General features: G+C 38.5%; 1 protein-coding gene across 1 annotated transcript in view; it reads left to right on the forward strand.

Annotated features, from left to right (window-relative positions):
* Positions 1–21,557, forward strand: part of LOC105467475 (PDZ domain containing 8) — a 102,495-nt gene that overhangs the window by 20,205 nt on the left and 60,733 nt on the right. The window contains exon 2 of the mRNA XM_011717092.3: positions 14,953–15,075. Coding sequence (XP_011715394.1) covers positions 14,953–15,075 — 123 coding nt within the window. The remainder of the gene's footprint in view (positions 1–14,952; positions 15,076–21,557) is intronic.

Here is a 21,557-nt window from a genome sequence, read left to right on the forward strand (position 1 = left end):
GAGGTGGCGGGCGCCTGTAGTCCCAGCTACTCGGGAGGCTGAGGCAGGAGAATGGCGTGAACCTGGGAGGCGGAGCTTGCAGTGAGCTGAGATCCGGCCACTGCACTCCAGCCTGGGCGACAGAGCGAGACTCCGTCTCAAAAAAAATAAAAATAAAAAAATAAAAAAATAAAAAAAATAAAAATAAATAAGAATTTTTAAAAATAGAATATGATTGTAATAGAACAGACTAACAACACCTTAATAGTATTTCTTCTAGAAACTTCTGAAATTTTTCAGAAAAATTTAAGTATTGTAGTATAATTAAAAGTATGCCATTTTAAAGTATATTTCATGTCATTAAATAGGTTCTTTATTTCAGTGGAGATATACTAAGTGCCAGTTTATGTGCCAGGCATTTTGTTAAATACCAGGAATTTAAGCTGAACAGTAATAATAACTAATGTCTATTGAGTGTTTGCTGGCATGGTACTAAGTGCTTTTCATTATTCAATGCAATTCTTGTAACAGCACTGTGAGGTAGGTGTAACTATTATCCTCCTTTTGCCTCTGAGGAAACCGAGGCTCAGATTTTGTTCAAGGTCAGAAGTTTGCTCAAGGTTATATTGCTGGGAAGTGGCACAGTAGGATTCCAAGCCAAGCTATCTGGCTCCAGAGTCTGTTCTTAATCTCTATTCTATATGGCTGATAAATGTAAGCTTTCTTTTCTCAGGCAACTCACAATTTAGTTGGGAGGAGGGGATCTTTCAGGAGAACTAGAAAGGTGGAGACAGATACATAAATAGTATGGCTAGTAGCAAAACAGAGCGTATATAAAGTGTTTTTAGAACACAGGTGAGGAAACAATTACCAGATGGTAGAGGACAGGGACAGGTTACAGAGAGGAGGTGACTGAAGTAGAACTTCAGGAGTGAAAAGCTTACCACGTAGGGCTAGACTACGTATGGCATCAGAGTGTTTAGCAGGTACAGTTTCTCAGGAGAAATAATACGGTAGTACTAACCTTGGTGAACAGAGAGGAGTCTTGTGTATGAATTGTCCTTTTAATGTAATATCAATTGAAGTGTCTAAGTAAAATTGAAAATTCGAAATTTAGATTCATAATTTACCAATACAGAAAATGAAGAGTATTTTGAACCATTGTACTTTGTTTTCTTTCTGGCTTATACTTGGTTTTGTATTAGTGTGCAATAGTTTGCATGATAATGTATGCCATAAAAGTTATGACTAATTGAGGTTTTGAAAATTATACTTTTAATGCAGCAGGGGGAATTCATTGTTTGAAGGAGTACTGGCTCTGAAGCATAATAAATGAAGAAACATTTTGAAAATGATCACTCACTGAGTTATCTAAGTTTATATATTTGGTGTAGGAGAATTTGAAGAGAACATTTATGTTTGCTAGTTCCTGATGTGATAGAGCCGAAACTTTCCGACTGAAAGCATAAACCATATAGGACTTTCAATTGCCGGTTTATAGCTGCTCGTTCCACTCTCTCCCTTAGAAAGGATATAGTGTTGTGTGTATTCCTGAGCCTGAAATATGACTGCAGTATCTGAGTATCTAACTTTGACTGGTCTCTCTATTATCAAGTAAGCCTATTTGTTAAACAGATGAGATGGTATTTGAGGTAACTGTTAAAGAATAGTTTAGCTTTAGACATAGGGAGATGGGATAGGAGCATACTGTGGGTAGGAGAAATCACAAAGGAACAGAATGAGGGTCTTGTAGGATCTTCAGGGATTCAGTGAGGAAGCCAGTTTGAAATAATAATACTTGGGCATAAAGAAGAGAAGAAAACCAGAATTTGTGTGCTTATAACAGCCACGAACTTGACTAGGTGTATCACATGTGTGAACTCTAAATCTTTGTAATAGTCCTGTGAGGTAGCTTTTTATTTACAACAACAAAAAGTAGAGGCTTTGTTTTTGGTTTAAGAAAGTACTCTTTTTAAGAAAAGGAAACAATTTCAAAAATCCCAACATTCTCAGCAATCAATGAAAACCTAAACCAGGCCAATGAGGAACACAGAACAACAGAAGAGACATTTTAACGGTAAATGGATGGAGGGGAACGGGGATAGAACTAATTGGTTGTGAGGAGGAGTAAAAGGTAACCTCCACGTTTCCAAATCTCTTTGAAATTGGTGGTGCCAGTAAGAGAAAGCAGGAGAGGAGGGTACAAGTTTGAAGAAAGAGTGTTTAATTCATTTTTAGGTACCAATATATGAACTGTGATAAAAGCAATAGCAAGTGATGTTGCTCAGGGAAGTTAGAGAAAGGAAACAGGAAGACAGAAACCACGTTGTTTTAGTATACAGAACAATTTTTCTAATTCTTCATTCTGGAAAATTTCACTTGAGTCAAGAAAATAGTTCAGTAAATGCCGCTCCCCACCCCTTCACCCCCTCCCTCATCCTGCTTTGTAGCCAGTAATTAACTTAGGGCCACTCTTGTTCATCTATATCTTGCCACACACCTCTCCCCCGATTATTTCGAAACAAAATTTATGTGTAACATCAATATGTCTTTTTAAAAAAAGTATAATCCCACTATCAAAGCTTTAAAAAGTAATAATTCTTTAACGTCTAGCTTAGGATCATTTTTTTATATCCCCAAATTAGAAAACATCAAGGTGTAGATTCTCAGAAATGACTATTTCATAGTGTTCCTTACAATAAATTAGCATGGATTTTTATTAGAACAGAGAGAGATAACCACGTGGACTTGTTTACCCCTTCCTTCTGAAATATTGTGACTAATACGGGTCTTTCTTGGAGGACTAGGATGAGAAAGTTTGAGAGCCATCAAACTGCACTGGGAAGGTCATTCCCATTATTATTGATTTCCACTCTCTCTAGGACTCCAAGTCAGTATTAATAGAATTGCTGAACAATTTTATTGAGTTCTTTATATTTTACTCAGCATCATAACCTAGACAAAATAGTTTGGAAGACAAGAGGTACTGTTTTAGATATCTAAAGGAAACTTAATAGAGAGCCCATGATTAACACTAGCATTTACTTTCTGTAAACCATTCAAAGTGAGATACTGTGATTTTATAGAAATTATACAGCTTTACAATGCAGATTAGGAAATGTGTTTTAGTAAAAGTGGCATTGTATTAGGACTTATTACAACTCCACTCCTGTGGCTCCACCCAGAAGCAATTTGGCACACGGAGGACAGCTTCAACCCCCTATGAGTTCATCTCTGCCTCAACCAATCAGCAGCAAGCACCTATTACCCGGCCACCCCACTCCTTCCCCCAAACTGCCTTTGAAAAACCCCTCACCTGCGAGCTTTGAATGAAGTGATTTGGATACACATTTTATCTCCCCTGTGTTGTGGCCAGCCTTGTGTCTATTAAACCCTTTCTCTACTACAATGCCACCATGGTCTGTCTTTATGCCGTGGGCAGGAAGAACCCCTCAGGTGGTTACAATACCTTGTAGTTTAAGAGATGCTGGCACATGAATTAGTTTTACTTCACCCCCTCATAGGTAACAAAAAGCATGTATTATTCCCCTCCTCCCTTTTTGAACAAGAAAATGAAGTTTAAGGAGATAAAAGACTTTTCCAATATCACCTGCTTTATCAGTGATGAAGTTGGGACAACAATCTATATTTATATATGATTCTAAGTTTTGTGTTCTTTTGTCTTCTTTTTTGTGTTCTTTTTTGTCTCCTTGACAAATCCTCATCTAACCTTTGCCTGAGTATTTCTAGAGATAGAGGCTTGCTACTTCATATTGAGAAAGCCATGTTCTTTTTTCACTAGCTCTAATTGTTACAAAGTTTTCTCGTATTGATCTGAAAACTCTAGCAGATTTATCACTTGAGCAAGAACATGAAAGCTCAACTACAGTTAACAGTAGATCTAGACCTCTGCATATTTTTACATTGGGTTTGTAGTAAAACCTTTCTCTCTAAAGATCACAGTGTTTGCAAACAGTTTTACTGCTGCCATGTGATGGAGATGTCACCAGCTGGTATTCAACATGCTTATAGAGCAAACTTGAAGAGACATCTTAAAGTAAAACATATTTTAGATGTTACAAAAGGTTCTCTCAGATCTACACAGGAGAATTTAAATATGTATTTTAAGTGTTAGTAAAGTAATGCACATTTAAAAATTAAACACGCCAAGTGTAGTGGCTCACTCCTAGAATCCCAGCACTTTGGGAGGCCAAAGCAGGAGGATTGCTTGGACCCAGGAATTCAAGACCAGCCTGAGCAATATAGCAAGACCCCACCTCTACAAAAAATAACTGGGTGTGGTGGCCTGCATTTGTAGTGCCAGCTACTTGGGATGCTGAGGCAGAAGGATTGCTTGAGCCCAGGAGGTCAAGGCTGTAGTGAGCCATGATCACACCACTGCATTCCAGCCTGGGCAACAGAGTAAGACCCCGTCTTCAAAAAAAGAAAAAAACATGTTTTTTCTTTAAACTTTTATTAAAATATAATTCACGACCTGAAAAGTGTACTAATCAGAAAATTCAGCTCCATGAATGTCTACAAAGTGAACAAAGTGAACAAACTCGTCAAATCAGCATTCAAAACAAGCAACAGAGTATCACCAGCAACCAAAAAGTTCCTTATATGCTACCTAGTCACTACCTTCCCCTCCTCTGCCTAAAAGTAACTACTATCCTGATTTCTAACACTATTTTTAGATTTTTTTGTGTTTGTTTTTTGCCTGATTTTGAACTTTGTATAAATTGAATCATACCGTATATACTCATTTTTATTGTCTTTAGCTCAAGAGTAGTTTGTGAGATTAATCCATGTTGTTGCATATAGATACACTTTGTTCATTATATTTGCTGTGGAGTATTCCACTGTGTGAATGTATTTCAGTCTGTCCATTTTTGTTGATGGGCAGTGTTGTTATGAATATTCTTATATATGCCTTTTGGTGAACATTTGTGCACATTTCTCTTGGGTATATCAAGGAGTAGGATTGCAGAGTCATAGGGTGGATCTCTACAGCCTTCGTAGATATTACTACAATTTTCAAAGTAGTTTTAATAGTTGAAACCAGCAGTTTCACATCCTCTCCAACATTTGGCATTGTTTGTCCTTTCATTTTACTTAATGCATATAACTTAAAAATCAAAACAGAAGAAGTTATAATGAAAATCAGCACTTGCCTCCCTAAACCCTTTACTTTTCTGCCCTAAACTAGACTGTTCAGAAGCAATCGTTTCTAACTATATATTCTCGCTTTGTCATCCAGGCTGGAGTGCAGTGGCACAGTCTCTGCTCACTGCAAGCTCTGCCTCCCAGGTTCGTGCCATTCTCCTGCCTCAGCCTCCCGAGTAGCTGGGACTACAGGCGCCTGCCACTGTGCCCGGCTAATTTTTTTTGTGTTTTTAGTAGAGACGGGGTTTCACTGTGTTAGCCAGGATGGTATTGATCTCCTAACCTTGTGATCTGCCCGCCTCGGCCTCCCAAAGTTCTGGGATTACAGGCATGAGCCACTGCGCCCGGCCTATATATTTCTATTTTTAACAACTTTTAAGAGTCATTGGTTAAGAGCATAGATTCTGGGGCCGGGCGCAGTGGCTCACACCTGTAATCCCAGCACTTTGGGAGGCCGAGGAAGGTGGATCATGAGGTCAGGGGTTCAATACCAGCCTGGCCAACATAGTGAAACCCCGTCTCTACTAAAAATACAAAAATTAACTGAGCGTGGTGGCGGGCGCCTGTAATCCCAGCTACTTGGGAGGCTGAGGCAGGAGAATAGCTTGAATCTGGGAAGCGGAGGTTGCAGTGAGCTAAGATCATGCCATTGCACTCCAGCCTGGGACAGAGCAAGACTCCGTCTCAAAAGAAAAAAAAGAAAAAACACAGATTCTGGAGCTAGACTGCTAGACTACCTAGATTCTTATTTTGGTTCTACAACTTGCTAGCTGTGTTTCCCTGAGCAAGTTACTTAACCTCTCTGCATCTTAGTTCCCTCATCTGCAAAATGGGGTTTATTATAGTGCCTATCTCATAGAATTGTTTTGGGAATTAAGTTAATATAATGCCTTTCACATGCTAAGTATGTAATAAGTGTTAGCTATACTAATAATAATGGTGTTATCTCTGTATTACTAAACAGTATCATATAGCTCTTCTTGAGTCAGAAGCTTTAGACAGTGACTATTGATTGGCTTCAGACGATAAAGGATTTCGCTAAGTAATATCCTCTCTCACCTTCTCTTTTGCCTTTTTTTGGATATAGTTTTATTACTATTTTCCATTCATTCACTGACCTACATCTTTTTTTTTTTTCATTTGAGAGTGAGTCTTACTCTGTCACTCAGGGTGAAGTGCAGAGTTGTGATCTCAGCTCACAGCAGCCTCAATCTCCCAGGCTCAAGTGATCCTCCTGCCTCAGCCTCCAGTGTAGCTGGAACTACAGGGGCACACCACCATGCCCAGCTGATTTTTGTATTTTTTTGTAGAAATGGGGTTTGGCTATGTTGCCCAGGCTGGTCACGAACTCCTGAGCTCAAGCAGGTCGCCTGTCTCAGCCTCCCAAAGTGTTGGGATTTACAGGCATGAGCCACCACACCTGGCCATCCTTATTTTCTTATTTTTATATAATTGATAACATGTTCTGTTCATAGTTAAGTCTTCCTTGGTCTGTGTTTTTACATTATGATGTCTATATAAGTACTGTTTATCTACAGAACTGTCTTATATGCAGATTATGTTTCCTTCTCTGTATTCCAGTTTCGTAACCTTAGTGCCATTCAAAGCAATATTTTTTTCTCTTACCAAATTGCCTTACTCAGATTTTCAGAGTATTCCTTTCCTTTCTCATTCCTTCTGCCTCTCCTATTTATTTCCTCTTATTTCTCGGAGATTTCTTTCCTGGAGCTTTCATCACCTGCCCCAAATGGGTTTTCTCTTGGCTTGTCACACACCAGTCATCTGGGTTTAGGACATCATTGCTCTCTTGACTTAGATTCACTGTTTTTGGATCACTTTCTTCAGTCTTGCTTTATGCCCTTATTTTGTGGGCATGTATCTTCATGTAACTTTTGAATAAAAGGATGTAGTCTTCAGCAAGCTTTTTGTTCTCCCTGAACTATGTGAAATGAGAAAATGATTTAAGATTCTTGCCTTAACATGTTATTGTGGGGATCAAATATAGTAATGTATGTAAAACTGTGAGCCTCCTTTGTCGGGCTCCTTCAGACTTGGTTTAGAACTTGTATTCCAGCAGAAAACGGTGATAAGTCAGTCAAGGAACTGTAGATCAGGCTCTGGAGTTACGTATGAGTTTTGCTATGGACTGAATTGTGCTCCCCTCAAAAATTAATAAAATATGTTGAAGGCCCAACCCTCAATGCAACTCTATTTGGGATAGGGCCTTTAACGAGGTAATCGGGGTTAATTAAATGAGACCGTAAAGATGAGCAGTAATCCGATAAAACTGGTTTCCTTATAAGAAGAGGGAGAGAGAACAGGAATATGCACATGGAGAAAAGGCTGTGAGAAGACACAGTGAGAAGGCAGCCATCGCCAAGCCAAGGAGAAAGGCCTCACCAAAACCCAACCCTGTCTGTACCCTGATCTTCGACTTCCAGCCTCCAGAGCCACTCAGAGTTCTGTTGTGGAAGCCATCGCAGATTAACGCAAGTTCCAGTTTTTGCTCTAGCATTTATTAGGTGTGAGATCTCAAGATTATTTCCTTATATACAGTGTGCTGATACCTAGTTTGGAGGTTGTAAGGATTAAGTGAGCAAATAAAGTGCTTTATACAGTCAGTATCTGGTTTGGTAGCCATTCAATAAATGTTTGTTTTTCATAAGCATTAAAAGGGACTATAATTTGTTTTAATGGAGCTGTGCCACTTTATGATTTTATTATTTTATCAGATAATTCTAACCAAACATTTATACATCAAAGCAGTGACAAGAAAAATTATTTCTGGGTAGCAGGGTTGTTGGTTTTCGTTTTAGCAGCTATGTTGAAATGTAATTCATATGCCGTACAGTTCACCTGTTTAAGCTTACAATTTAATTGGCTTTTAGTATATTCACATATATGTGCAGCCATCACCACAGTCAGTTTTAGAACATTTTTATCACCTGAGAAAGAAAACCCATAACCTTTGGCTACCTCCTAATCCCTCACCTACCCCCAGGCCTAAATAACGCCTCATGTACTTTATAAATTTTTCTATTCTGGATTTTCATATGAATGGAATCATATAATATCTGACCCTTGTGGCTTCAGGACATACTGGCTGCGTGTTTTATTTCTTGGAATATTTTTTTCTACTCCCTTGACTCTTTTCTCTCCTTCTGGTTCTCCCATTATGTGTTTTACTAGTTCTTATTCCAGTTCGTACCTACTGTTATGAGTCCCTCTGTAATTTTTTAATTTCACTTATTGTACTTGTTGACTACAGAATTTTCTTTTTTTTTTTTTTGGTCCACAAAAAGAGTCAAACTCTAAAATATTTGAAGATACTTATTCTGAGCCAAATAGGAGTGATGTGGCCTTCGACACAGCCCTCAGGAGGTCTTGTGAACATGTGCTCAAGGTGATCAGGGGTGCAGCTTGGTTTTATACATTTCAGGGAGACATGAGACTTCAATCAAATACATTTAAGAAATATATTAATTTGATCCAGAAAGGCAGGAGAACTCGAGGGAGGCATCTTCCAGCTTACAGGTAGATTTTAAAATTTTCTAGTTGAAGGTTGAGTTTATCTAAAACCTGGGATCAATAGAAAGGAATGTCTGGATTAAGATCAAGAATTGTGGAGACCAACGTTCTTATTTAATTGCAGAGGAAGCCTTCATGTAGTAGGCTTCAGAGAGAATAGGTTGTAAAACTTTCTTATCAGACTTAAAGTCTGTGTCCATGTTAATGCTGGAGGGGTATGATGAGGCCTGTCCTGTCTGTGTTGATGTTAATGAAACGGCTCCATTGTCTGGGGTATATACCCTGGTTCTTGGTCTGGTGGAGAAAGAACTCAGGACACGGACACACACGAGGGGTGGGTTTAGAAGAGGAAAGTTTAACAGAAAAAGAAAAGAGAGAGAAAAAGCTTCCTTATGCTGAGAAAGTGGGTCACCCAAAAGAGGGTCTCTGATTTTCGGTGGAAAGCAATTAGTTTTGTACAGAGGCTTGAGGGGGCGGTGATTGATTTACATAGGGCACAGGGGATTGGGTTGACCAGGTGTGCTACTTACCTAGTCCCAAAAAGACTGACCCTCCCACCCTAGTCTTTTATTATACAAATGAGGCCTCCACCTGGCGGCAGCCATGATGCCTGTACATGGTTTTACCAGGAGGCTGCCATGAGACCCTAAAAGTGGTGACAAGGAAAAGAGGGCAGGAGAGAAGGAAAAGAGGGCAGGAAACACCATATTGAATGTACCTGGCTTCCAGGTACAGCTGCATTTACATATAAAAGCTCCTAGTTTGTATATTATACCTGACTTCTGTGGCTGCTTTCTGTTAGAGAAGCAATGGTTTGGGGGCTGCTTTTTATTAAAGGAAAATTCCACCAAGAATTTTCACCCTTTCTAACTGCCTAAAAATTACTTATGAATAACTTCTGTATTATTAACGCTGGAGGGGTATAATGAGGCATCTCTGGCATGTCCGACCCCCATTTGCCATCATGGCTTGAACCATTCATTTAGATTAAATTTTAAGAGTGCCCTGGCTGAGGAGGAAGTCCAATCGGATGGTTTGGGGGGGCCTTAGAATTTTATTTTTGGTTCATAGTTTCTTTTTTTACAATTCCTGTCTCTTTATTGTTATGCTCTATTTAATGTAACATTGTCATAATACCTCCCTATAGTGTTTTTGTTTTTTTTTTTTTTGGACAGAGTTTCGCGCTTGTTGCCCAGGCTGGAGTGCAATCTCAGCTCACTTCTACCTCCGCCTCCCAGGTTCAAGCGATTCTCCTATCTCAGCCTCCCGAGTATCTGGGATTACAGGCATATGACACCACGCCCGGGTTAATTTTTATATTTTTAGTAGAGACAGGATTTCATCATATTGGTCAGGTTGGTCTCGAACTCCTGACCTCAGGCGATCTGCCTGCCTTGGCCTCCCAAAGTGCTGGGATTACAGGCATGAGCCACCACGCCTGGCCGAACCCCAATAGCCGAACCCCTGTAGTTCTTTAATCACGTCTTGTTCCATGAACATATGTATGGAGACATATTTAACATCGACACAGACTTTAAGTCTGATAAGAAACGTTTTACAACCTATTCTCTCTGAAGCCTACTACCTGAAGGGTTCCTCTGTAAATAAGAACTTTGGTCTCCAAAAATTTTGAATCTTTTTCTGTTAAATCTAACATCTGGTCCCTCTCACAGGTAGTGTGTGTGTGTGTGTGTGTGTTTTGTTTTGTTTTTGTTTTTGTTTTTTGCTGTATGGGTCGTACTTTTCTGTTTCTTTGTATGTCTCATAACTTTTTCTTGGAAACCAAACACTTTAGATAATATATTGTAGCAACCTTAGATACTGGTCTCCCCTTACCCAGAGCTTGATATTTGCTTATCTGTTTTTAGGTTGGCTGGCTGGATTATTTTAGTACAGTACACCTACCCCACTCACCCCCTCCCCACCACTAGTGTTCACTCTCTTGTTGCTTTTAATAGCACCCAGGGGTGTAACTTGTTCTACAAACTGTTCCAATCAAATTGTGCCTCCTTCAGGAATAGTTACCTTGGTTAAGTGTTTGATACTTGCTCTCACCCCAGGAGGGCTCCTCCCAGCTATCTTATTTCCTGTTTCTCTACTAGGAGCACAGCAGCCTGCAGCCTAGGATATGTCTTCCTTAAATCCTTGAAGGAAGACATGTGCTTTTCACCACAACCTCCATTGTTCTTGATAGTACCTTTAGGTTTGAGCTTCTTCACAGATTATTGTAAATGAAATTAATTCCTTTGGGAAGAGATTGGGAGAATCTGTTTTCTGACCTGCCTCTCCCTCTCCTTTTCCCCTTAGCAAAATAATCAGAACCAGGTCTCTGGAGCTAGGGGTGAAGACGGCCGTAGGCTTCTCTCTGGGTGATACCACAACTCTAGGAGCTGAGTGCTAGATTGGGGATGGATTGGCCTGAGGTCCTCTTGGCTTGCCTTTTCCACTATGGAACCACTTCCTCATGAGCCAGGGCAAGATAGTCAGGGCTCCAGTATTCTCAGTGTTCTGTGCCCAAGGTAGACCCTCCATTCCATGAGTGGGGGCTAGGTCAATGAAGGAAGCCCCCTCCTGTTGACCGAACTTGCCTGGAAGTAACAGGTGACTGGAGGCTGGATGAGAAGTGTTCCTATCCTCCTCCTCCTCCTCCCAGGGAGAAAGCCCACCAAATGAGAGCTGTGGGATGAGGGAGCCCTGTGTTCATGGCAGTAGAAGTCTAGCATGGAGTGGCCTGGCGCGGTGGCTCACACCTGTAATCCCAGCACTTTGGGAGACCGACGCAGGCGGATCACAAGGTCAGGAGATTGAGACCATCCTGGCTAACATGGTGAAACCCCATCTCTACTAAAAATACAAAAAAATAGCTGGGTGTGGTGGCGGGCGCCTGTAGTCCCAGCTACTCGGGAGGCTGAGGCAGGAGAATGGCTTGAACCTGGGAGGCAGAGCTTGCAGTGAGCCGAGATCATGCCACTGCACTCCAGCCTGGGCGACAGATCAAGACTCCATCTCAAAAACTAAAAATAAAAAATAAAAAATAAGTCTAGCGTGTAGTCTCTGCCACCCTGAGCTTGTTGGGGAAACAGGGTTCAAACACCACAGACTTGACTTTCTTACCAAATTTTCATAGATTTTCTTAAGTAGATTTAGAAAATTTGCTGTTTGCTCTTAAGACCATTTCCAGAGACTGTACATGTTTTGGTTTAAAATAATTTTCACCAGTTTCACTGGGGAGCAGATCAGCAGGGCTCTTCATACTGTCATCCTTAAAGTTGATCTTCCTAGTTTGGGTTTTTAAGTTTTCTACAGGAAGAAGTACAGGTAGTTTGTTAAGACTATTTTGGGGGGAAGCCTGAGTGAAAAAACTGACATTTTTGAGTTAATAGGTTAATTAGGAAATAAACACTAATGGATTTTGAAGAAAGATCATATGATGGAATAGGAAGATAAAAGAAAGTGATAGAGGTAGCCCGCTTCATTGTTTGGATTCTTTATGGGTTTGGGATACTTAAAGACTTGGACTTAAAAGTTCTGAAAACCAAATGTTCTTAGAGAATTTTAACGTGTGGATTCTATTTATTGGCTTGCCAAACATGTTCATGCTTTATCCCACCGTTTAGTATATTCATTTAAAATGGAATACATTGTTCTGATTTCAAATTATTTTTGTGCATAAACACTCTTAGCAAAACCCCCTGTTAGACTTTATTCCATATAACATTCAACTCATACTCCTGTGAGAAATTTTTTAATTGAATTTTGACTTTATATTTGACAAGAAAAGCTGGTTCTTAGAGCAGTTGTGATTTAGCTAACTTGGATTATTAAATTCCAAGTTTCTAGTATATATGATGATTATAATTTTTTGCAAAGTAACAGAGTTATATGTTTTTCAGGAGTCATAAGGACTGTGTTAAAAGCACCCAGCTACAACATGATATTGATATAAATTTAGCTACGATTTTTTTTCCCTCTAAAAATTTGGTGCCAGTCTGTCTGAATCAAATGACTTCAAATGCAAATTAGCGTTTTAGTTGGGAGAAACTGAGGGGGCTTTCTGCTTTCCATACTAGTTTAGAAACAGGAGAAAAGCACTGAGCATTACCTGTGTCCCTACTTAACGTTTCCTTAAAAATTTTTTTTCTTTAACCTTATTTACTGGGAAAACATAAAACAGCATTTAACCCCCTCTATTACTATCTTTCCGTATAAACTATAGTAGGCTATTGATATTTTCTAAGTGTTTATTTCACTTTTAGTGTTAACTGTTTGTAAATCAGTGCAACACATACTCAAATCCTGATAATGTGTGAAACATCCTGTCAGGTATGTGATGGATGCAGAGAATTGTGAGACTAAGTCATATTTGACATTTTAAGGCATAAATGCACAGCAGTTTAGAAGACTGCAAGATAGAGAAGAAAGCAGCATGTATGGCAGAGTGTGAAAGAGGGGAGGATTTGGAGAGGCTTTGAGGAATCTGGGACAACCTCCAGTTGGTATGAAAGGCCTGAAGGCAGGAATATTCATAGTGTCTTCTGGGCATATGAGGTGACTTTCTAGATTGGAATGTTTATATTAAGGGAATATGTGATTAGAAAGATTAATTGTGGGCTGGGTGTGGTGGCTCAGGCCTGTAATCCCAGCACTTTGGAAGGCCATGTGGGAGGCCGAGGCGGGCAGATCTCTTGAGGTCAGGAGTTCAAGACTGGTCTGGCCAACATGGCAAAACCCCATTTCTACTAAAAATACAAAAATCATCCAGGTGTAGTGGTGCATGCCTGTAATCCCAGCCACTTGGGAGGCTGAGGCAAGAGAATACCTTGAACCAAGGAGGCAGAGGTTGCAGTGAGCCAAGACCGTGCCACTGCACTCCAGCTTGGGCGACAGAGCAAGACCCTGTCTCAAGAAAAAATAAAAATAAAAAAGGAAGATTAATTGTGGTGGACCTTAAATGTAAAACCAAGAACTTTTGACCGTGTGTGTGTCTGTATCTGTGTGTGTGGTCAGTAAGAAGTCACTAAAACTTTCTGAGCAAGTAGATATCATGGCAAGTGACAATGTGTAGGGTGAATTGAAAACCACAGGGCTTTAAGCCCAATTTTCTTTCATTTTCTTTTTCTTTAGCTTTAATGGAGGAGTATGATTTGTGTTTGAAATTACAAGTTTTTTAAAACCTACAGTTTATAACTCAGCACAAACTTCTCCATAAAAACAACAGTATTAGCAATGAGCATATGAATACCTGAATAATTCGTAAGTAACTGAGGTGTTATGTAGTTGGACTTTGGAATCAGACTAGCTTGAATTCTGGTTTTGCCATTCACTTTGTAAAATTGAACAAACTTGTTAACCTTCCTAAGCTTCATTCTTTTCATCTGGTGAGAGGTGCCAATAACATTGCCCTCTTCAGGGTTGTGAGCATTAAATAAGATAATGCATGTATAAAGCACTTAGCATACTGCCTGGCAAATAGTAAACATCTCTGATGAATACCTCTGCTGTGTTAATTGTTGTTAATGTTGCTATTACACTCATCTTTATCATGTACTAATCACTATCTATTACAGTCAGCTCTCTGTATTCGTGGGCTCCACATTCATGGGTTCCACATCCATGGATTCAAACAACTGTGGATTGAAAATATTTTTTAAAAATTTCATCTGCACTGAACATGTACAGACTTTTTTCCTTGTCATTATTCTCTGAACAATATAGTCTTAACTATTTACATAGCATTTACATTGCATTAGGTATTATAGGTAATCTAGAGATGATTCAAAACATATTGGAGAATGTGCATAATACATATACTGGGCCATTTTATATGAGAGACTTGAGCATCCTTGGATTTTGGTATCCTTGGGAAGTACTGGAACCAGTCCTCCATGGATACCAAGGGGACTGTATATTATTTCCATGAAACATGCATTCTGAATTTTGATCTTGTACTGTAGGAACACTATCCATCTGGTTCACAAACAGTCTCTCTCCTGCCTCACCTAAACTTCATGGCCCACTTGCTGCCTCTAGATTTTTCTTTTCTTTGTTCTCTCTTGCCTTATCAATGGGAGCATACCAAAAAACCAAGACTTATGGGTGCCATAGCGAAGGCACCATTTGCTGCCAGTTATGGGGGAGTGTGGTAAGCTTTGGTTTTGTAGAGCGATTGTAGTATTAGGTGTTCATTTTGCTTTGTGTTTTTTTATGGGTGGGTTTTGTTATGCTTTAAACTGTGGTGTTTATTATTCAGACATTTAGACTTATCTTTACTTTTGTCAGGTTTAAGCCGTTTTTTCCATACCAGACCTTGCAAGGATTTGAAGAAGATGAAGAGCATATCCATATACAACAATGGGCACTTACTGAAGGCCGTCTTAAAGTTACATTGTTAGAATGTAGCAGGTATGTTCTTTGTTTTGTCATTACTAAGTTGTGGGGAAAACAGTGCAGTGAAAATGTTCCTAAGCAGTATTTGTGTTGTGTGTTCATTTAAATTGTATTATTTACCTGTCAATTCTTTAACTGTAAATTTAATATCATAAAAGTAGTCCTGGCCGGGCGCAGTGGCTCAAGCCTGTAGTCCCAGCACTTTGGGAGGCCAAGACGGGCGGATCATGAGGTCAGGAGATCAAGACCATCCTGGCTAACACGGTGAAACCCCGTCTCTACTAAAAAATACAAAAAACTAGCCGGGCGAGGTGGTGGGCGCCTGTAGTCCCAGCTACTCGGGAGACTTGAGGCAGGAGAATGGTGTAAACCCGGGAGGCAGAGCTTGCAGTGAGCTGAGATCTGGCCACTGCACTCCAGCCTGGGCGACAGAGTGAGACTCCGTCTCATAAAAAAAAAAAAAAAAAAAAAAAAAAGGTAGTTCTTTCTAACTTTAACAAATATAAATCGTATTTTAGAAAGTGCTTTAATGGAGGGAGGGGCATTTATTCTGTAGTCATTCCAACACTCTTTAGATGCATAATGCTCTGTTGGCTTATTTTTAACTTATTCTACCTACTGGGGAGCTGTTCCTATGTTAAAGAGAAAATTACTCAATGATACTTGTTAAGCACAGTAAGGAAGTCTTTATTCAGGACCGTCATGATAAGTATAGCAGCCACTGCAGTGAGATCTTGAAGTAGGTGACAGATTGGGCTCAACTCTGAATACAGCATGGGCAGGTGGAAATTTATAGCCAAGAAGCAATGTGGGATCAGTGGATTGAAACTTACTAAGAGGAAACATCAAGGGTAAAGGGGATTCTGGCTAAACCAACCTAGCAGGATTCTTGCTAAAAACAGTCCAGGGTGATCAGACATCATGGAGGATGGTAAAAGACAATCAGATATAAAGAATAGGGGTTTCTTGCTAAACTGACTTAGCAGAGTTCTTTGCTAAAACTGGACAGATGGGCCTAGCAGAAGATTCAAAAACCTCAACAAAGTTTGGCCTGGCAAAGAATCTTTGTCACCTAGCAAAACAGTTTTGAGAATTGTTCGTGATAATTGGAAACACTCAGGAAAGCTGCAAAACTAGACTTTGAACCACTGTGGCTTTTTAGCGTTTTAGAACTGGAAGAGATCTCAGAAATAATCTTGCCTAGCCTCCTTGTTTTACTTTGCCAGCACCAAAGTTTAAGCTATATTCATATCTTGCTTGAACTACTTACTATACTAGCCTTCATATCTCCTAGTCCGCTGGTCCCCAGAATAACAACCAGCATGATCTTTTCAAAATGCAAATCTAATTGTCAGTCTCCTACTTAAAACTCTTTAACAGCTTCCTCATTATTCTTAGGATGTGAACCCAAATCCTCACCATGACACACAGGTTCGTCTTAGCTCTTCCAGCTTCAGTCTCACCATCCTCCACCCAGCCCCTCATTCACAATGCTTCAGCTACATAGGCCTTCCCAAGGCAAGGTGTTGGCAGACTTTTTCTCTAAGGGGCCAGATAGTACATTTTAGGCTGTGATTCACATGGTCTCTGTTGCAACTATACAACTCTGCCTTGCAGTACAGAAGCAGTCACAGATAATGTGTAAATGAATGAATGTGGCTGCGTGCCAGTAAAACTTTGTATATGAATTTCATAATTTTCATATGGTATAAAATATTCTTTTGATACTTTTCAACCATTTAAAAACATAAAAACCACTGGTAGCCCACAGGTTATACCGAACAGGCAGTGGACTGAATTTAGACCATGAGCTGTAGTTTGCCATTCCCTACTTAAATATTTTAAAGCACCAAGCCCATTGCGTTGACTAGCTGCTGCTTTCTTGGCCCCCTTCTCTGCTCCATGAAGCCAACCTTTCTTGGTTTGACTCAAAAGCTACCTTCTTAATGTCTCTCCTGATCATTCCAAGTACAAGTATACTATCCTCAGGCCATATTTTTATGACACTTGTTTGTACCACTTACTTGTTACATATGACTTTTATTTTTATTTCCAACCCATAATACAATTAAGTACTTGAGAACGCAGGTTATATTTTATATCTAATACATTTGTATCCTTGGTAATAGGTTAGTTTTGAATATACTAATAATATACTTAATCTTTTTTGTTATTGTTGTTAAGTCCAGGGTGACTCAGGATTGTGTATCATTATGTTAGAAAGCCTGGTAGACAAAAAATCCCTTTTTTAAAAAAATTTTAAAAAAGACTAAATATGTTGTCTATTTTGTAAAAGGAACTGCACTGTATAGTAAAATAGATATAATAGGTACTATGCTAGGTATTTAGAAAATACTAATTCATTTGCCTTAATGTTGCTGGTAAGGTTAGGTTTTGATTATATGTCTGTTAGCTTGTAGCTGTTTAACCACAAGCTTTGGTGTCAGCTTTGCTCACCACATTTTTGCTTTACCTGCAGTACTGCTCACTTAAAGCCTTGCTACAGGAGTCAAAGACTGCATGTAAGGCATTGAGAAAGTATAGCCAGACATTCTTTAGGTCATGTTAAATTGAGATAAATGAAAAGAAAACCATTAGAATGTGTGAAGTACCTGTAACCAACTTTATTTTAATAAGGAACTGTGTAATAAATCTCTGAAAGGATAAATGAGGAACCAATAAGAAGTTTTATAGGGTATACAGGGAAGGAACTGGGTTGATGATGATAGACAGGGGTCAAGGTGATAGCCCAACTATTCCCTATAAACTTGTTTATGTTGTTTTACTTATCACCTGGTCAAAAATTAAGGTCCAGTATTTTTAGAGAGTACATAATTAGGCTGAAGGGAAAAACATGGAAAAATAGTTTTTTTAATGTCTGTTCTTAAGTTATATAACTATCGGCTTAGGTTATATAGCCAGCACCTTTCCCCAAGTGATAGATTCATCTCGGGAACAAGTCCACTATCTAAAGAGATTTCCTTGCACCATTTTTACAAATCCAAGCATGTAAAAGTTACTCAGTGTTATGGCGCTGTGTTATTGTTTACATAGTTTAAGGATTATTTGTTTATGAAGGAGAGAATAAGTCTCAACTCATTCCTGGTTTTTTGGCTTCGTATTAAGTCCTAACATTCTTTCCGTTAAAAACTTACATTATTATTATTTTTCTTGTAAACTTTTTTCTTAGTATAAAAATAGAAAACTCTGTTCAGGTAGATTTTAAGTTTATAGGATTCAAACTAAAGAGAACATATTACTGTAACCTAAGCATTTTTATTTCAATTGTTAATCTCATTTGAATATAAATTCAGCTTGTGTGTTTAATTCCTGAAGCAAAAAGAAGCACTAGAGAAAATGAAAGTACACATAACAGTGCTTTCTTTTTGGAAAAAGGACCAAAAAAAATGCTTATTACTTCATTTAAAGTGGAATAACATAGACTTTTGAGTTATAGAAAGCACTGAATTCAGTCTAGCCATATGCCCTTATGTAGTGTCACTAGGCAAGTTACACATCTGTAAAATGGGCAAGGGAGCTACCTTGCTGGTAATTGTAATCAGAGATAGGTAACTACCCACAGTGCCTACCACATAGGACGCCTACAGTAGATGTAGCTTCTATTATTATGTCTCAAGATAATCATTGCAGTGTCTGTGAAGAAAAAATATTTAAACAACGGCATTTTTTTCTTGCATATTTGTTTGTGAGAATTGGAATTTGAATTTTATTATTTTAAAAAGGTCTCATTTTGTAAAGGGAGGTTCTTTCCTAATTATCTGAAATACTGTTTTGCATTTCCCAAGCAATAGCTTGAGGGTGGAAAGGCAGTATTGTGTGTAAACATTGGTTTTCACATTTTGCTTTTGTCAAGTATTTTTTAAAAAGCAATTCTGAACAATCGCATGTTTTTTTGAGTTGATGAAAGCTGATTTTTTTTAACCACAGATGAATGCAGTGGCTGTTTGTGGTACTGCTATTAGGTGAAATTATTTCACATTAGTATTGCAATCATATTGTTAAGATGATTATTTTTAAATTTATAATTTATAGTCTATCTTATATCTTAAAGGATAGAAGATATTTGAGGTATTTTGCAAAGAAAACATGTAACCATGTGTACTTAAGCAGAAGATATATTAGATCAAAAACATGGAAAAGAGATCAATTTTCTGGCAGCTAAGGCAACAAAGGAAACTTGATGGATTAGTTAGATCTTTCTTTCTTTCTTTTTTTTTTTTTTTGAGATGGAGTCTCACTGTAGCCCAGGCTGGAGTGCAGTGGCACAGTCTTGGCTCACTGCAAGCTCCGCCTCCTGGGTTCATGCCATTCTTCTGCCTCAGCGTCCCAAGTATCTGGGACTACAGGTGCCCGCCACCATGCCTGGCTAATTCTTTGTATTTTTAGTAGAGAAGGGGTTTCACCGTGTTAGCCAGGATGGCCTCAATCTCCTGACCTCGTGATCCGCCCACTTCGGCCTCTGAAAGTGCTGGGATTACAGGCATGAGCCACCGCCCCTGGCCAGATCTTACTTTCATTTCTGAAACAATTGATTTGTTTTAAAAACTTAAAGTTTACAAAATATACATATTTTGAAAATATGCATACATTGTAAAATGGCTAAATCAAGCTAATTAACATATGCATCACCTCACATACACTTAGGTCTTATTTTCTGATAAACTGTGCATGTTCTTTAGGAGAAAAATTCTGGCTCCAAATTCTAAGAGGGATTTTTCATGGATCTTTATGTAAAAGACATTGAATAATGTAGTGAATACTTTTTTGGGAGCTAATATTATCAACCAGTTACAGTTTAAAAAAACAAATAAGATTATAGTCAGCGAAGGCAAGGGCTATAAAATTTTGTTGTGTATACTCCAAAGCAGTACATTTAGTCTAGCTTGTACTTATTATAAGTAGAAGGAGATTCTAATTAGTTATTTCTTTACTGAGTTACACTCATGCTGTTGTAAAGCCTATATTTTCTCAACAGCTTCTAGGGTGTTTTGTCTCACTGGATTTCAAAATTACATCTTTTTTTTTTTTTTTTTAAGTTTTAAATGTTAAATATAACACAAACACAGAAAACCACAGCAGTTGACATTCAATTCTGTTACCAAGAGTCTTCCCTTATTCTTAGTTTATTGTCCCCATTGACCCATGAATTTTTATTTTTCTCAATGGTTATAATTCTTTACTGTCCTTAATTATTTTGGTGTCTAAATTGTCTCAGATTTGGCCAGTAGGAACCCCCTGAAGATGGATCCTGTGTGTGATGTGACCCCATCTTTTTTTTTTTTTTTTTTTTTTGAGAATTCATTATTTTCTGATTTAACAAGCTGTTCTGCATTTATCTTCTGTCTTCTCTGGCACGGTCCCAGAACCAACTATTTTTCCAAAGAACCCCAATTCTTTTTATTTTTAGCTGAGACTACAGGCATGTACCACCATGACTAGCTGCCTAGTTCATTTTAGTAAAGGATGGTATTATTAATAGAAACCAAGATCTGAATGTTGGGTGTGTTTATTGCTACTTTATATATTCATAGACCTCTTCAGAGGACAGTTAGGAAATACATTCATGTATCAGTACTTATACATGCATACACACACGTAATTTAGAAGTCATGAGTTCACCCAATACAGGTTGAGCAACCTTAATCTGAAAAATTTGAACTCCAAAATGCTCCAGAATCTGAGTGTTTTTCAGTGCTGACATGATGCCACAAGTGGAAAATACACACCTGACACCTTTGCTTTCTGATGGTTCACTGTACACAAACTTGGTTTCATGCAGGAAACAATATTTTTGTATAAAATTATCTTCAGGCTATAAAGTATATATGAAACAAATTAATTTTGTGTTTAGATTTGGGTCTCATCTTCAAGATATCTCATTAAATATAAGCAAATATTCCAAAATCTGAAACACTGCTGGTCCTAAGCATTTTGGATAAAGAATGCTCAAACCTGTACCTCCAATTCTAGTTCATCCTTATGGAATTGCTTTGGTTCTTCCCCCAATTCTTACTTCATGGCACTCAACAACATCAGCACTTTTATTCATTTGCTCAGTCCTATAATAATCTTAATTAGTTTCAGAATTGCGTTCATGCAAGTACAAAAAACATACTACAAGGAGTTCAGGATTCCTTTGTAATTCTCCCTGACGCTGCCCAAGATTGAGGGAATGTGAGGTCAAGTACTGTGTTCTTAAATTATTTAGATTTCTTTTTTCCTTTTTGGTGTGATTATCATGTTCATTTAAAATATAGTTGGGTTTATTCGTTTCAGATTTAGTCTCCCCCCACTCCTGCTTTTCTTCATCCTTCCTGATTTTTGCTTTTAAATATGTAGAGTATTAACATGCTTCTCCAAACCCAGAACTATACAAAAAGATATACAGATGGTATATAGGTTATTAAACCATCAGTGGTGTTATTTTTGCCTTCAACTGTTATCTGTCCTTTAAAGAAATTAAAAGAAGAACAAAC

The sequence above is a fragment of the Macaca nemestrina genome, chromosome 9, assembly GCF_043159975.1.
Source record: "Macaca nemestrina isolate mMacNem1 chromosome 9, mMacNem.hap1, whole genome shotgun sequence".
Taxonomy (NCBI): Eukaryota; Metazoa; Chordata; class Mammalia; order Primates; family Cercopithecidae; genus Macaca; species Macaca nemestrina.